This window comes from Haematobia irritans, chromosome 4 (assembly GCF_050003625.1).
Source record: "Haematobia irritans isolate KBUSLIRL chromosome 4, ASM5000362v1, whole genome shotgun sequence".
Lineage (NCBI taxonomy): Eukaryota > Metazoa > Arthropoda > Insecta > Diptera > Muscidae > Haematobia > Haematobia irritans.
Genome location: NC_134400.1, coordinates 76,554,718 through 76,573,570, shown reverse-complemented (window position 1 = coordinate 76,573,570; position 18,853 = coordinate 76,554,718). Strand labels below are relative to the sequence as shown.

Here is an 18,853-nt window from a genome sequence, read left to right as displayed (position 1 = left end):
AGAAAATTATTACCTCCACATTTTCTAACCGCGGACTTGTATACATAAAAACATCTTCTGATACAGATCCAATCCTAATAGAAAATTTAGATGATCTCAACAATTTTTTTCGCCCTGTCCATGCGGCATGTTAAGTTTTACGGATATAAACACCAATCAAAACTGGGTTCAACTTTTTCTTTGCCTTTTCTTTATCTGTCGGTACGTTATATCCTATTTTGATTATAATTTACTTTGTCCAGTGTATGTGGACCTTATTGATACTCTGGAACATCTGGTTACTAATTATAACGATGTGATAATCACTGGCGACATGAACTCAAACCTACTTTTAGAGTCAACCCTCTCTGATTCCTTCCACTCAATAGGACTATATACTGTAAACACTTTGACTCCAACGCACTTCACTTCGACTAATAATAGCCTACTTGACATATTCATGGTGGATGATGTAAACAAAATCTTGTTATATGACCAGTTATCTGCACCATGTTTCTCAAAACATGACCTAATCTCTTTGACGTTTGATGTTCCTCAGCCTGCAGAAAAAAAAAACCAACAAAATTTTATAACTTTTCAAAATTGAATTATGATATACTTCAACGTGAGTTTCACAGTATAAATTGGGACCAAATATACAATTTACAAACTGCGAATGATCAGCTTATATACTTGAACAATAATTTGAAATATTTAAAAAAATATCTCAGTGCCACAACACACTTTTCGCCAATTCGACCCACAGAAAGGCTGGTTTAACTCGTCTATAAAAACGTTAATTGCAACGATTTAAATCTGAATGCGTGGCATAAAAGTAGAAAAGAAATAAAAAGGCACTGGTTTAGAAGTTGAACCAAAATATTTGGGCTTTATTTAATCAATTATTGTTCGTCAAACAATATTTACCTTCGTAGAAGCGAGAGAGTCTCAAAAGTGAATGACAAAAAGCTTGGATGCCGAAAGGCGGGGGTTGATGACATTTGACGTTAGAAAATGTCCTTATTTTCGTACCGAAAGGCAGAAAAAGGCATAGACAAATCCTAACGGAGGGATTACACTTGAAAATGATTATATGACTGAACAAAGCTAAAAAAACGGCATTTGAACTTAAACATTGCCGCCCGCCTTGCAACATCCAGCCATGTTGCAAAATTTAAAAATAAGTTAAATAATATTTACATGTTACATAATGAAAGTATACAGGATGTACATTTCAGTTTACAAAAAAGAGCATTTTATTTTAGTTCAATTCTTTTTTTTTTCTCTTGTTATGGTGTCCAATTCATTCATTTTTTTTTTCCAAAACACAAATTCATATTTACAAATGTGCTCGTCAAGCACGCGATCGTAAATGGACTCGTTAAGCCCGATCGATTTTTAAATTTCAATAAATTTGACTCGTAAGAGCCGGGTGTCGAGGACTCGTAAAGTCAGAAGGCAGTTGAAGACTACCTTACACCCAAGTGTGATATGGGGTGGCGAAGCCACAAACAATTCTCCTGGAGGAACCCCAGAAGCCGTCGTCAACGGTTTTTTATTGGTTGCTGTTGCAACATTGTCGGCCAGAATGGCAGAATCAGTAGTCGTACTGATGGTATGTTCATCGGCAAGGGGTGCGATGCTAGAATTAATCTCCCGTTCCTCATCCAACATGGGGACGTCGTCCTCAGACTCTGGAAGGGTAGCAGCCATCTTTGCTATGTTTTCTATCTATGAAAATATAGAAAGATTTCGGAACGGAAAACCAAATTAACATAATGGTCAGGGTGACCAGAAACCGTAGGTCGCCTTACAACTTGTAGTCCGATCTATTGCGATTCGAACGCGGCCATCAACCCAAAGATTTTTCACGTAACAAAAACTAGGGAGGACGCGAGCATAACGCGACAGATAGACCTATGTTAACTCCCTAAAAGACAAGGATGTAATCCATTTGAACAAACGACGACCGTTAGTACCCGGATGAACATCGCGAATACGACATAATTTCCACGTAGTGGGGAGTAATAGTTCTCGTCGAGAATGTCGTGGACAAATCAAAAGTAGCATGTAAAGTTACCGCTTTCGTAGAAAAGCAGACAGTTTTGTAAATATAACCGTGGGTTATCATCAAGGCGTGACCTGTAAAGCATTCCACATAATCCCATTGTCAAAACCAGTAGTGGTAAAATAGCGTCGCGCTCTATGTGAGAAGACAGCTCAGAATTATGGTGTATATTGCCCCTTGAACCAGACGCATTATTCAAATTATGGTACCCCGTCAATACGTCGTCAACGTACATGCTCTTCCGTAGGACTTGTACATAAAGAGGAAACCCATTCTCCGTGTCGTCAGCCAAATGCAAAAGTTGTCCAAGTCACTGTCTGTAACTAAAAGTTCCGGATAATATTTTGCAGAGAATATCTTAACTGTATTCAATGCAGAAATGTCTAGGACGGGTCAACATATATATGTCTGTATACATCTGTGTGATATCGCAATTGTATACGAATTTATACAACCTCCACCTCAAAACGAGGAGAAACAAGTCTGATTGTTGAGTCGGACCGACGTGTAAAAATGTCATTCAAGGCAGTGAAAACCAATCGAAGTCAAATTGTCTTTCTATCGGTGGATGACCGGCGATAAGGCAGATAACAAATTTTCATTTGTAGGCGTAACCTAAACTGGCCTCATATGGTATAACTGTATATACCCCCGGACAAAGTCGTGGTGAATCGTCTAAATTCATGGTTTTCACAAGAGGGATGCCTAATTTCGAAGAAATTGTGTCAGCCAGGCCGTCCTTGCTTTCCGATTTGTCCGAAGAAATAATTTTCAAGAGGAAGAGTATCTTCACTCAGAATACCGTCGGGATGTCGTTTTATAATTTTCCTCGCAAAACTTATCTAAATCAGATAAGAGAGGACGTCGGGGAAGCTCTTCTAGTTCCCAAAGTGCGGAGAAGTGTCTCGTGAAGACCATTTTCCTTGGAGAGGTCCACAGTAGTCGTGTAGACAGAAATATTCGAGGAAGGGATAGGACCCGTGACAACCCAGCCGAAGACTGTGTTTTGTGCTAGTAATGATCCCAAAATATTCGTTCGCGTACCCTCCAACACAATTTTCGGATAAAGATCCGCGCCCAAAAGCAGATCAACAGGACGACAAACAAATAAATTGGGGTCAGCCAAACGTAGATTTGGCATACTAGACACAATGTCACGATCTAGAGAAAAAGATGGCAGGTTGCCGGAAATGTTCGGAAGAACATACGCTGTAGTCTCCAGTAGGAGCGACTCATCTAGTGGGGTACCAATGCAAAGTGAACAAAGTTCTCTCGACGTGATCGAAACACTTTGATTCACACCAGAAATTGTAGCCGAAGTCGAAGACGTACTCAGTCCAAGTCGGTTCCGCAATCCTTCCGTAATAAAGGATGATTCCGAAGCGGGATCTATTAAGGCCCTAGCAGGATACGTGATACCCTGGTGAACGATATTCACCATTGCAGTTCCTAATAATACATTTCCAGTACGCGAAGTATGGAATACCTGTCTACTCGACGTCCCTGACACAATGCCAGTCGATGTAGAAGGCTGATCGGTATCCACTGATGCTACCCCGGTATCTCGTATAAGCGGTGCGGAAACGACCGGACCAGTTATGGGATCATTTGATATATCCCTGTGCAGAAGAGTGTGGTGTCTTCTACCACATTTACCGCAATCATATGCGCTGGGGCAATTAGCTGCAACATGTCTGCGGGACAGACAATTCATGCAGCACTGATGGCTCCTAATAATATTCATCCTCTCACGAACTGAAAGATTATGAAACCTAGAACACGTTCTGAGGTGATGTTGTCGTCGACAGAGGACGCATAATCTGTCAGGAGAGGATTGGGAGGAAGGAGGCGTACTTGATGGGGAACGAGTCGTTTTCGCATTCGTGAAATGCGAGCGAATTCTTTTGTTGGCCGGAGGCCTGACGTCAATGCCGCGGATATCGCGAAGACATGTCAATGTCTGGATTCTTTCCGTGAGAAAGAAGTCCAAATCTGACCAAGAAGACAAAGCAGACTTGTCCTTAATACTCTGTTCCCAAAGTGTAACAGTACATTTCGGCAACCTCTGAAGGCATAAAAAGACGAGGATAGGATCCCAATCGTCAGTGGCCACATCGTAGATGGACATTGTCGAAATGCATGTCGAGATACCACGTTGTAGTTTCTTCAGTCCTGAACTGGTCTCAGACTCCATGACTGGTAAATCGAATAATAATTTGAGTTGGTGATTCACCAATAGGCGGGTATTATCATAAGTACCCCTTAGTGCCTTCCACGCAAGAGCGAAGCTTCTATGCGTGAGCGGAAATTTCGAAACAACCTCGCGAGCTTCACCACTGGTCTTCTTGAGCAAATGACACAATTTCTCAATATCGCTAAGTCGGCTATTGTTAATGTATACTGCTGTGAAGAAATCTCTAAATGTCGGCCAATTGAGAAAATCGCCGTCAAAAACATCTATATCACAAGGCGGCAGATTGAGACTGTGGGAGGAACTATTGTCTCCCCTAGAGCTGATAGAAGAGCCGCGTGACTCATCGGACCTATGGGAAACATTCAAAAGTGATGTTTGGTCCTCCAACCGAGGCGATTTAGCAGAATGCTTAGATGGTGCACGTAGTGCCTCCAATTTACGTTGAATTGACTCCATGACATTCAGATAACAATTATAAGCCACGTCATATTTGCTGTCAGCAGCGGCGACTGCCTCGGTTGCGTTGCTCTGTGTGGAAACAAAGTCAAGACATTCGTCGAATAAGCCCTTAACTTTTTCCCACAACGACTTAGCCTCGGAACCATGACATTCTAGTCTATAGGCGGTTAAATCATCGTCTCGCAAACTGTGAAACTTCGTTTCAAATCGGACTACTGCGTCAGTTGCTCTTGTGAAAGCAGTCAGTGGTGTAGTAGTCATTATGATCAAGTACTGTCAAACTTAAAGGGCGAAAAAATTGACACGTGATGTCCAAAACTCTCGAAAAGAGTATAAATCGATCCAAACGCTACTTCGATTCGTCGTCGAACAAATGAAAACGCAGTTATTCCTCTCAGTGTATGCGAAAGTTGTATCGTCAACACACAATATTTTTCGCAGTGTACCGAAAGTACTAAAAATGTGAGTAAGGTAACGTGATTACCACAAAAACACAAAAAATGAGATCCGAAACTTTCTCACAGTGTACGGAGTACAACCAATTTTTTACAGTGTATCGTCGATACACCAATTTCCTCACAGTGTATTGGAAATACCAGCTAAAATTAGCTCTGCAAGGTAAATTATAAGTATTTCAACTTTTTGTAAAAATTGGCGAAAAATTTCTCCAAGTGTATGAAAACACGTAAAGTTTCTTCCGGTGTATCGTAAATACAAGAAACCCTTTTTTGCGTGGCGAAATATATGCAAAATCTTTATTTGGAAAATATTACAATATTTTTCCAGTGTACCCTGTGTTCCAAAAGATTTTTGCAAGTGTATCGTGAATACAAAAAATATTTTCAGTGTATCGTAGAATACAAAGAATAATTTTTGCGTGGCGAATTATCGAAAAAATTGAAAACTTCATATATTACGAGAGAGTTTCTCTCAGTGTATATATTATCCAAAATTTCTCCCAGTGTACGTAGATACACAAAATTTGTGCAAGTGTATCGTGAATATCACTTGCTAAATGGAAAAATTACAAAACAATAAAAAGTCGTGAACTTTAGATTGTAAAATATCAACTTGACCGATTGTAGGGTGCACGGACTGTAAGATGCACACTACGAAACAGTAAGGTCCAACAACAACAGTAATATAAAAAATAAAAAAGTTTCGTGGAAACTCAAATATGTCAGTATTACGATAATATAATATATAATAAATACTGTTATTTTATTGTTTATATCGACCGACCGTAGGGTACACTACCACGTAACACGAACGATAATAGTAAACGACCGATATCCGTAGGAATCAACAATAAATACTTTTCTCAATTGAACTTGCAAAAAATTATTTTTATAATTTCGCGCCGTAAGCGACCCACGCTAATAAACCAACGTGTATGCAGTTCGAACGTATGTTGGTTGTAACACCTGTGTGCGTACGTGTGTATAGCAAGTTGAACGGCAACTGTATAACACTTTACTATTGATGCCTATTGGCAAACCAATGCTTACAACCAATGCAATTGTTTTTGTTTTTTCTATGCCGATCGAAGATCAAAAAACCAAAAGAAAAACACAACAATGTATACGCAAACAAATGACAAAATACAGCGAAAATTAAATGCAACTTTGACGTTGAATATTTGGACGAAAACAAAGTGGAATTAAACGCACTTTTCAACACTTTAATGACAATGTAACCGGGTATTAAAGACCGACGGATAATTTAATTTTTTCTCGTAGAGATTTAATGTACAACCGATATAAAATACGAGTTGTAAAGCGACCGTAGGCGAGTGTTTATTTCTGTTTTATTTATATTCACACCGAAGGATATGCTCACTTTTTAATTATCACTGAAAGTACATACCTTGGTTGTTGATAATATAATTATATTTATGTGCAATAAATTGAAAATGCCTCGTAGAGGATGGTGATCGTCAATCGTTTGTTGTTGTTGGTGGCGTAGCCTTTGCCTTCGAGGAAGAAATAAAAAACACCGAATTAATACTTTCCAACAATTATTCGGCTCGAATGGACCAATGAATGCGTGGCATAAAAGTAGAAAAGAAATAAAAAGGCACTGGTTTAGAAGTTGAACCAAAATATTTGGGCTTTATTTAATCAATTATTGTTCGTCAAACAATATTTACCTTCGTAGAAGCGAGAGAGTCTCAAAAGTGAATGACAAAAAGCTTGGATGCCGAAAGGCGGGGGTTGATGACATTTGACGTTAGAAAATGTCCTTATTTTCGTACCGAAAGGCAGAAAAAGGCATAGACAAATCCTAACGGAGGGATTACACTTGAAAATGATTATATGACTGAACAAAGCTAAAAAAACGGCATTTGAACTTAAACAAAATCATTTCAACTTAAAGAAGAGTTTCGAGCGTTGAGAGTTGAAGTGAATAAAGTCATCAAAAGAAGTAAAAAACTATACTACAAACAACGCTTTGGTTCTGCTCTAGACTCACGCAAGAAATGGAAAACTATTCGAGAGATAGGAATCGGTACAACTAAACAATCACGAATTGATGCAGATCCTAGGTTAGGTTATGTGGCAGCCCGATGTATCAGGCTCACTTAGACTATTCAGTCCATTGTGATACCACAGTGGTGAACTTCTCTCTTATCACTGAGTGCTGCCCGATTCCATGTAAAGCTCAATGACAAGGGACCTACTTTTTATAGCCGAGTCCGAACGGCGTTCCACATTCCAGTGAAATCACTTAGAGAAGCTTTGAAACCCTCAGAAATGTCACCAGCATTACTGAGGTGGGATAATCCACCGCTGAAAAACTTTTTGGTGTTCGGTCGTAGCAGGAATCGAACCCACGACCTTGTGTATGCAAGGCGGGCATGCTAACCATTGCACCACGGTGGCTCTCAATCCAGATCCTAATGAACTGAATGAAAAATTTCTATACTTTCCAATAACCAACAACGCAGCAAATTACATCCCCACCTCTGTGAATAGACGTGTTTTCCCACCTTTCTCGAATTTTGAGTATGCTTGTATTCGACCATCTGACGTATTCGCTATTTGTAAATCAGTAAAATCAGAAACCGTTGGTATAAATTGTTCTCATCAGAAATTAATTAAAATATGTTTACCGCTTCTATTAAACCATATAACTCACATATTCAACACCGTAATAACAACTAGCGAGTTTCCGAACTGCTGGAAACACGCTAAGATTCTACCTATACCCAAGAATGTACATGTACAGAATATCGTTATATTTCTATTCTTCCTTATCTTTCTAAGGCATTTGAAAGAATTATTCACAACCAAACATCTGAGTATATTGAAACCCATAATCTACTGCACGACAAACAATCGGGCCTCAGGCCAAAACACAGTTGTATCACAGCGTTGGTTGACGTTGCGGATGATATTTGTTCATCAATAGACGACGACCTCATCACCTGCCTCACGTTATTGGATCACTCTAAAGCGTTCGACTGTGTGCGTCATGAAATCCTCTGCACGAAATTGAAGTATTTCTTTAACTTATCAACATCTGCGATCTCTCTTATATCATCCTACTTGGGACAACGAACACAAGCTGTGGAAATTGGTGGTTCAACTTCTAGACCATTAACTGTCACTAAGGGTGAACCTCAAGAATCGATATTGGGTCCCCTCCTATTTTGCCTTTACATAAATGATCTGCCAAGTTGTCTGAAGTCTTCGGAAATTCATATTTATGCTATCGACGTGCAAATCTACCTGAGTTGTAAAAAATCTCAGTTGACAGATGGAATTAATAAATTAAATTTGGATCTTATTAATTAACATACATGCATGGGCCACAAAAAACCGTCTACATATCAATCCAAATCAATCTAAATTAATAATAGTCAGCAATCGTACCCAAGTTGTTTCGAATAATCTACCTATGCAAATTGGTAACGATACCATAGAGAGAGTCAATAAATCAAAGAACTTGGGAATCGTTTTTAATTCATCAATAACCTGGAAGGACCATGTTTGTACAACTGCTGGAAAAATCTTTGGAATGCTACGCACCCTTTATCAACCCCAATTTTTCACACCACTGCACATCCGCATACTGCTGGCAAAAACGTATTTAATTCCTATAATCCTTTATGGCTGTGAATTGTTTTTTCTTTTGTTAAAGTGAATTTCCCTGAAGACGGACAACGACGGTGTTCGAAATATTGGAAAGAAAACAAAAATAAAACACTGTAAAAAAACTAAGATTTTATTTTGTTTTATTAGTACATGACCTCAAGCCTCACAAACTCTACAAATAATTTTAGTTAATTTTAAATAATATTGATTTTTAGAAAGTATACCTTAGGATTACTATTTCAATTAAAATTTTTATAAATATAAATTAATATAATACGAAGTATAATCAAAAAACAAAAGTTAATAAGCTTAAAGTAACAGCTTCTTTTTTCCATTTGTTAGGCAATATTGGCAATGGTAATTTTCAATTGTTTAGAAGAGCTTCAAGAACAACATGTAAAAAAAGTATATGGAAACTAGCTGAAATTTGGTACATGGTGTCAGCATATGACCTAACAACCATGCAAAAATTGGTCCACATCGGTCCATAATTATATATAGTTCCATATAAAACGATCCTCAGATTTGGCTTGCGGAGCCTCTAAGAGAAGCAAATTTCATCCGATCCGGCTGAAATTTGGTACATGGTGTTAGTGTATGGTCTCTAATAACCATGCAAAAATTGGTCGAAATCGGTCCATAATTATATATAGCCCCCATATAAACCGGTTACCAGATTTGACCTCCGGAGCCTCTTGGAAGACCAAAATTCATCCGATTCGGTTGAAATTTGGTACGTGATGTTAGTATATGTTATCCAACAACCATGCAGGAATTGGTACATATCAGTCCATAATTAGATATAGTCCCCATATAAACCGATCCCCAGATTTGACCTCCGGTGCCTTTTGGAGAAACAAAATTCATCCGATCTGGTTGAAATTTGGTACGTGGTGGTAGTATATGATATTTAACAGCCATGCCAAAAGTGGTCCATATCAGTCCATAATCATATATAGCCTCGATCCCGAGATTGGGTTTTGGAGCCTCATGGAGGAGCAAATTGCATCCGAGAAATTTGGTACATTGTGCTAGTATATGGCCGTTAACAACCATGCCTAACTAGGTCCATATCGGTCTATAGTTATATATAGCCCTCAGATAAATCGATCCCCAATCACAAAAAATTGGTCCATATCAAGTTCATAATTGTATATAGCCCCCATATAAGCGACCCCCATATTTCAATTCTGGCTCTCTACTACGTATGGACTAATTCACAATTTAGAAAACGATGTTAAGAAGTTTTACGATACCACAACCCAAGTAATTCGATTGTGGATGCCAGTCTTTCGTAGAAGTTTCTACGCAATCCATCGTGGAGGGTACATAAGATTCAGTTGGCCGAACTTACGGCCGTATATACTTGTTTATTTCTACAATATTCGTTTCTATTCAAGTAATGTTCATATTACAGCATTACTCGCCATATTTTGATTCATTGTAATCGGCTAGAGAAGTCAATATTTTCGAGATTTGGTTGCCTGAGACAATAAGTGGTTATTTTGCAAACTTTGGTATATCTACGAATAAGTGATTACATATTAGGTGATTATATGCTTTAAAAGCACTAATTATTTCATGGTCAAAGGTATGCCTGGGGAGAAGTACTTTCCTCCTAGGACATGCGTATGTAAATGTAATCCGTAGCGATGACAATTAATAAGTGGTTATTAATTTTTAAACAGGCTTACATACAAGATTACCGGGTAATGAGAGTTTTTGCTGGGCTAGTGTTATTAATTAAAGAAATTTAAAATAAGATAAGATGAGTAAGTCAACAGTACTAACATAAAAGGCTAGTAATGAGACTCAATAAAATAAATAATATATAACACAACAATAAAAAACATAAAACAAATGAATTAAGAACTTAAAAACTTCTCATAAAAAATATTTATGGTTTATCAGAAGCAAATTATGTCATCAAATGTTTTTGAAAAATGTCAAAGTTTTTGAAAATGTTATCTTAAAACCTGTAATAGTATATAATAGCTCATACACATTAGGCTCAAAATCTACTAAAAATAGATTTGAAATCACTTTATAAGGCAAATGACAGTTGAAATCTAGTTAAAGTGGATTTTGGAAGTGTAATGTGTATGAGGCATAATAAAATTGTTGTCATATTCTACAAATAATACTTAAAGTAACTGGAACCCCAATTTAGTTTTGTCCTTATATGGTTCCAAAAAATACATAGTGCATACAGTGTTTGTCATTTTATATAACCGTTTTTTTTCGTTCTCATACACAGCGCAAGAATCTAGTGGAAAGCAAGGAGTTCTTGGGCCGACAAAAATCTATTTAGCAGTGCAACCTTCCAATATAAGCGGTCAGCCGCCACCACTTACTCCAGTCCATCAAACACAACAACAAGTGAGTAGTTGTTAGATATTGGTTTATCCTCATATTTTATATACAATTAATTATTCAGTATTTATATTTTATTCTGAAACTTATCAATTTTTTCATTTACTGATTTATAAAATATACATAAACTATGCATACTTATTATTGTACGTGGCATGTATATATTTGTTAAATAATTTTATTTTTATTTATTAAAGTTAAGAGCAATAATTATAAGGAAGATTTTTATGGGTTTTTAACGCTCATGTATATGAATATACATACACGCACACAAACACCCACACCCACATGAAATATAATTTATTTATTTCATTTTTTGGTCTACTCTACGCCAATATCTGCTTAGAACATCCAAAAAAACTGCACAAATTAAATGTCAGTGTGGTTATATATGGTCTTCATTTTGTTTTTGTGTAATAAGTTCAAGAAATTTATAAACAAGATGCACCGTTTAGTTCATATGTTAGTTTATACCAAACTTTATTTTTATTGTCTTACTTTTAATTTTTTTAATTTAAGGAATCAAAACAAACTAAATTGTAATGTAAAGCGCTTTTTGCAAATAAACAACTTGATTTAACAATATAAATTGTTTTTACTATAATTACGCATGTTATAATTTTTTACGTCCAAAAATTTTGATTTTGAACAATGTCCAAAAATTTAAGAAAATTATGTAAACAAAGGAGACACTTTTGCATTTGAATTAAATATTAAACATTTCTTGTCTATCAACTTGTATTAATATATCTATATTAGTTGGATGATTATTTGCAATTGGCCTTTGTGTTGACAAAAAGCGCTCGCTATAAATTAAATTTTGAAAATTGTTTGGATATGCAGATTTTAAGCACAAAATTAATAAATGTAACTTTTAATAGACAATGTGCGATCTATGTTAGAACAGTTTAACATGAAAACAGCAGCTAAAATGGCCATTCACGAAATCTAAAAAAAAAATATTTTGAAGAGATTAACTATGATAATTGGATCACATCAAATTTTCAAAAGTTTAATAATTATTTTGATAACACAAAGGCATTTGTAATCATCTCATCTAATCAAAGAAAAGTAAAAAAATTAAAACGTAATGCAAATCTTAAAAGTGGTTGCAATTCTAAAAATCAATTTATGACCCGATTTTTTCCTAATTAATTGTTAATCTCTTCGAAAATTTTTTTTTAAAGGTTTCCTGGAATAAGTACTACAACTGATCGCATTTTATCATAAGGTATGTAGGATTTAACTTCATACATACACTTTCATGGATACTAACATATCGTCAAATGATATCTAAAATATTTATACTGCTTTTTAAAAAAATTTATAATAGATACTGATGAAAAGTAGTTTTTAACCGTGCCATATAATATACAACCATGTGTGCCAAGGTAATTTCTGCTTTGAATTCTCCAGCACTTTGTGGTAATATTTATGGAGATTCTTAATAATGGGCTACATGAGAGTGAATGTGTCGAAATTAGGTGCGAGGAAGTTACAGTAGTACAACATTGATTATTGTTTTTTTTTCTGATTCAATCACGATATTAATTAATGCCTTGCTCCTGTATATCGAATGAATTCCCATTCGAAAGAAAGGCAGTCACTCGAATTCGAATGAATTTGGGTTTCTCTATTTTTGATATGTTACTTTCAGTATATTAGTCAATGTTTTGGCCTGAGAATTCATACAAATGTTAGCACTGTTTTTAATTTTTGACACATATTGTATATTCTCGTTTATTACTTGACAACAAAATATCAAGTGACTTGATTTTCGACATAGAGAAACCAACATCAATTTTCTTTCGTTTGGAATACGAAAGAAAGCTTTCGTTCGATATACAGGAACAGGGCATAAATTAAAATTCGATCTCCTTTTATTACCAGCATTTCTTTACAAATGTCGAGTGTTCATACCAGGTCTGTGGAGTCGAGCCAATTTTGCTCGACTCCGACTGCAGCATTTTTCATCAGCCTCCACAAAAAATGGACCGATGTAAATTATCTTATTTCTAGCTCTAAATTTCACATTTGATGCCAGTTGCATACCGACAAACGTTAGAATTTTAGAAGTCTAAAAGAAGTTTAGACCAATTGGCTACTATTGTCAATAAATTAAATTATGACATAAACTTATATAGAGGCCCCTTCATAGCATGAACAGATACCAAAAATCTTCTGCATATATATTTATAAAAACACATTTTATACCCTGAACCACTTTGTAGATCCAGGTGTTCGATACCATATCAATCCTTTAAATTTGTTGGTTGCTATATACAAAGCCTTATGTCCCCGTATAGATATATTTAAATATGAATCGATTTAAACAAAATCTCTAGAGTTAAAATTTAAATAGGCTAATGCCCTGAGGCGGAGGACACTGCTAGTAACAAATATTGGAAATATTTAAATCTAAAGCATTTTAATATTATATATGGGCCTTTGTCTAAATCTGAGCCAATTTGGCACACATTTCTCAAATGTTAATTATTCTCTCTGTGCAAATTTTCAAGTAAATCGGTGTTCATTATAATCGTTAATTTTTGTTAACCCGTGTGCGTTATAAACGTGTTGGACGTTATTGCAAAAGGCCTGTTTTTCTTCTTTTAGTACTCGATGCAACATGTTTCCTGTGATTGTTTTTAAACAGCTGATGCCAGTGTTGCACATTTTTCGACATGGATAGACAGTACTCTGTTTTCTTTTAATCACGGCTAAAAGAAAACAAGCATAATATTGTAATAAGAATAGAGGATTTATAAATAAATTAATACTCGTATATTAAAAGTTCATATTGGAACAAAAATTGTGACCAACACCGCGAAAATACGAAATTTAATTTTGAGCAGCATTGCTCTTCACGAACAACACAAAAGCAAATGCACGAAAATTAATGTTTGGGACTGGCTCTTTACGAAAAAATCAAAACGAAATGTCAGAAAATTAATTTTTGGAACTGACACATTTTTTCCCGGAGACAGGTGGATCATCTATATATACTATAATCTATGCGTAAAATAATAATCACTCAAATCGTTTACCTCATATCTCAGCAGTTTGGTATTCTCTTCTTTGGTACTCTCTCAATTCTCTTAAGCTAATGCCAACTGCTGGTAGTTGTTGAGTGCAATCACACTCAAGTGTATGTGTACTACCAAACTTAACGAGCATTGCTACGATGCCGATTGGTTTAATACCGCAAAACGCTGCAAACGAACATGAGTATATACTGGTGGTGTTTTTTTCTTAAGATATCACACGGTAATTGGTGTCTTACTTACTGCCACTGACATTTTGTGGGTATTATTATTATTTATTTATTTATTTATTGTATCACATACAACAAGATTTACAATCTTATAATTACAGTATGTGATTAGAAGTTTCTATAGCATTTGTTCACAAATTGGTAGTAAAACAGACAAGTGTATAACAAGCATTAAGTACATTAAATAAAAATCTCAAATAGATTAACAATAAATTTAAAATTAAACGTAGAAATACAAAATACTTAAAAAAACAAGTAAGGAAAGTCTAAAGTCGGGCGGGGCCGACTATATTATACCCTGCACCACTTTGTAGATCTAAATTTTTGATACCATATCACATCCGTCAAATGTATTGGGTGCTATATATAAAGGTTTGTCCCAAATACATACATTTAAATATCACTCGATTTGGACAGAATTTGATAGACTTTTGCAAAATCTATAGACTCAAAATTTAAGCTGAGAAATGCACTAGCGTGGAACACAATTTTAGTAAAAAATATGGGAAACATTTAAATCTGAAGCAAGTTTAAGGAAACTTCGCAAAAGTTTATTTATGATTTATCGCTCGATATATATGTATAAGTTTAGGAAAATTAGAGTAATTTTTACAACTTTTCGACTAAGCAGTGGCGATTTAACAAGGAAAATGTTGGTATTTTGACCATTTTTGTCGAAATCAGAAAAACATATATATGGGAGCTATATCTAAATCTGAACCGATTTCAATCAAATTTGGCACACATGACTATATTATTAATTGTACTCCTAGTGCAAAATTTCAACCAAATTGGGTCAAAACTCTGGCTTCTGGGGCCATATAAGTCCATATCGGGCGAAAAATATATATGGAAGCTATATCTAAATCTGAACCGATTTCAATCAAATTTGACACACATGACTATACTACCAATTGTACTCCTTGTGCAAAATTTAAAGCTAATCGGGATAAAACTCTGGCTTCTGGGTCCATATAAGTTCATATCGGGCGAAAGATATATATGGGAGCTATATCTAAATCTGAATCGATTTCAACCAAATTTGGCACGCATAGCTACAATACTAAATCTACTCCCTGTGCAAAATTTCAACCAAATTGAGCCAAAACTCTGGCTTTTAGGACCATATAAGTCCATATCGGGCGAAAGATATATATGGGAGCTATATCTAAATCTGAATCGATTTCAATCAAATTTTGTACACTTGACTATACGACTAAGTGTTATGTTTGTACAAAATTTCAAGCAAATCGGTATAAAACTCTGGCTGCTGGGTCCATATTAGTGCATATCGGGCGAAAGATATATATGGGAGCTATATCTAAATCTGAACCGATTTCTTCCAAAATCAATAGGGTTGTATTCTGACCCAAATTAGGAACATGTGCCAAATTTGAAGGCGATTGGACTTAAATTGCGACCTAGACTTTGATCACAAAAATGTGTTCACAGACAGACGGACGGACGGACAGACGGACATGGTTATATCGACTCAGGGACCCACCCTGACTATTATTGCCAAAGCCACCATGTGTCTATCTCGTCTCCTTCTGGGTGTTACAAACATATGCACTAACTTATAATACCCTGTTCCACAGTGTGGCGCAGGGTATAATTAGAATTTAGAACAAAAGTAAATCAGCAATAATTAACTAATTTTGAAAATGATTGAAAATAGCTTTTTTGAAGTTATATGCGTTGCCAATACGTTGAATATCTGGTGGAAGGGAGTTCCAAAGACGGATTGTATTTGTGAAAAATTGCCACTCAGAGAGATGAGAAGTTGGTGGCGGGTAGGTATAACGAGTATACGTCTGCTAGATCTGCCAATATTTAATTTATTGTGGAGGTACGGTGGATTTTTTTGTGTAAATAATTTTGTGCATCAATGTAAGTGCTTTAATTTTCATGTAATCCATAAATTCCACCCCGTATAAGCCTCTACTAAACAGCTATCACATCGTTTTAAACCATAAACATATCACAGAATAGATTTATGAGCTGCCTCTAGACGATTTTTACTTCTTATATCCGTTTTTGTAAAAAGTTCTCTGCCATATAGCAATATGGGGATAAGATATGTCTTTGCCAGGAGTATACGAATATGAAGAGGCGTGTAGTGTTGGGTTTGGTATAATGTTCGTAGCATACCGAACGTTTTTCCAGTGGCAGAAACTATTTGATCATTCCAGCTTAAAGACTTATTGAAGATTATTCCTAGATTTTTCACTTTCTCCTTCTGTTCAATGTTCACTTCACCAATCTTTACCATGTATTCACATTCTATGCGTTGTGTTCGCCCATTTACTAGTACGATTTTTTTTGGATTTATTTGAAGACTATTTGCAGCCCATGAATATATAGTCGTTTATGTACATGCTGAATAACAGCGGACCGAGAATTGATCCTTGTGGAACTCCAGCGACTAGGTTCTTAGCTAGCTGAATGACATGTTTTTTACATAAACAGATTGGATGCGATGTTTTAAATAATTTGAAATTAATCGTACAGCCGTGTTTGAGAAATTGAAATATCGCTCTAGCTTGAGACAAAGGATATCATGATTGACGCAATCAAAGGCCTTTGAGTGGTCTAATAAAACTAAAAGGGTTAGTAGACCGTCATCGATACTCTTTTTTTAATGTTTTCAGTTACTTCCAAGAGTGCAGTAATACAGCTGTGTTTGGGTCTGAATCCAGATTGATATGCAGATAATAAAAAATTCTGCCTTAAGTATTCAGATATTTGGTTGTGAAAAATACGTTCGAATGCTTTAGATAAGAACGGTAACACCGAGATTGGTCGATATTCGTTTGTTGCATTTGGTTTTGGTATCGGTATCACTTTGGCGTGCTTCCATCCCATTGGTTATTGGCCTGTGGTTATAATTGTGTTGAAAAAATGTGTTACATAAGCGGCAGTCTTTGGTAAAATAGTTTTTAAGAATCTTGGGTATACATTGTCCACTCCGACAGCATTAGATTTAACCGAGAAGCAGCTTTCTATCACCTCATTTTGGTCGAAATACAGGCTCTGAATGCTGAAGTTGAAGTTGCAAGTTGTACATGTGTATTTGAAACATTATTAATTGGAATGCTTAGAAATGCTTCATTTATCTCATCTGCATTTCCTCTTACAATTCCATATTTTTGTTTACCAATTCCAATTTCCTTTATGGTTTTCCATTCCATTTTAGAATCTAGTGCTCTGCTGAATTTGTTTTGATAAAATGCAATTTTTGCTAGTTTTTTAGCCTTATTAACTTCAACTCGAAGCGAGCGGAATTCGTTATGCAGTTGTGGTGTCTTGAAGCGTTTCCAACGTTTATACGCTACATCTCTACGTTTTATTAGTTCCTTTATATTAGAGTGTAACCAGCTTTTATTGTGACGGTTGTTTCGTGACATTTGCAATGGAACACAGGAATTAAGTAAATGTTCAAGGTTGTGGTTCACAAAAGCAATTTGGTCGTTAGTCGACTGGATGTAGAAAATTGTATTCCAATCGATATTATTAATTTCCTGCGAAAGTTTGAAATGGTTAATTTTGGAAAAATTGTAAAATTTCTGTGCACTTAAGTGATCATAGAGTAAAACCTTAGTGGAAGAAAAATGTGTTGGTATGGTCTTGTTAACTGTGTGGAGGCCAATTGATTCAAATGTTTCAGTTAAGACAAGACATTGCTGTTCAAGTCCTCGGCAATGATAATAAAGGGTGATTTGTTAAGAGCTTGATAACTTTAAAAAAAAAAAAAAAAAACGCATAAAATTTGCAAAATCTCATCGGTTCTTTATTTGAAACGTTAGATTGGTCCATGACATTTACTTTTTGAAGATAATTTCATTTAAATGTTGACCGCGGCTGCGTCTTAGGTGGTCCATTCGGAAAGTCCAATTTTGGGCAACTTTTTCGAGCATTTCGGCCGGAATAGCCCGAATTTCTTCGGAAATGTTGTCTTCCAAAGCTGGAATAGTTGCTGGCTTATTTCTGTAGACTTTAGACTTGACGTAGCCCCACAAAAAATAGTCTAAAGGCGTCAAATCGCATGATCTTGGTGGCCAACTTACCGGTCCATTTCTTGAGATGAATTGTTCTCCGAAGTTTTCCCTCAAAATGGCCATAGAATCGCGAGCTGTGTGGCATGTAGCGCCATCTTGTTGAAACCACATGTCAACCAAGTTCAGTTCTTCCATTTTTGGCAACAAAAAGTTTGTTAGCATCGAACGATAGCGATCGCCATTCACCGTAACGTTGCGTCCAACAGCATCTTTGAAAAAATACGGTCCAATGATTCCACCAGCGTACAAACCACACCAAACAGTGCATTTTTCGGGATGCATGGGCAGTTCTTGAACGGCTTCTGGTTGCTCTTCACTCCAAATGCGGCAATTTTGCTTATTTACGTAGCC

At 36.0% G+C, this 18,853-nt stretch overlaps 2 protein-coding genes across 7 annotated transcripts in view; one reads left to right on the top strand and one right to left on the bottom strand.

Moving 5' to 3' along the window:
* Positions 1-18,853, top strand: part of E(bx) (nucleosome-remodeling factor subunit NURF301 E(bx)) — a 154,798-nt gene that overhangs the window by 17,043 nt on the left and 118,902 nt on the right. For 4 of the 6 annotated variants that reach the window (XM_075304065.1, XM_075304063.1, XM_075304066.1 and 1 more), the window contains exon 9: positions 11,055-11,176. In XM_075304065.1, coding sequence (XP_075160180.1) covers positions 11,055-11,176 — 122 coding nt within the window. Of the gene's footprint in view, positions 1-11,054; positions 11,177-12,357; positions 12,402-18,853 lie in introns of all 6 variants that reach the window. The other 2 variants (XM_075304068.1, XM_075304067.1) reach the window with 1 other exon arrangement.
* Positions 841-7,045, bottom strand: LOC142233219 (uncharacterized). The gene is made up of 2 exons (XM_075304069.1): positions 6,567-7,045; positions 841-1,710 (listed from the first exon to the last, which is right to left on the bottom strand). The coding sequence occupies exon 2, from the start codon at positions 1,690-1,692 to the stop codon at positions 1,378-1,380; it is 315 nt and encodes a 104-aa protein (XP_075160184.1). The 5' UTR covers positions 1,693-1,710; positions 6,567-7,045; the 3' UTR covers positions 841-1,377.

Coding starts and splice junctions, on each gene's coding strand:
- LOC142233219 (XM_075304069.1), bottom strand. CDS start 1,692: ATGGCTGCTACCCTTCCAGAGTCTGAGGACGACGTCCCCATGTTGGAT.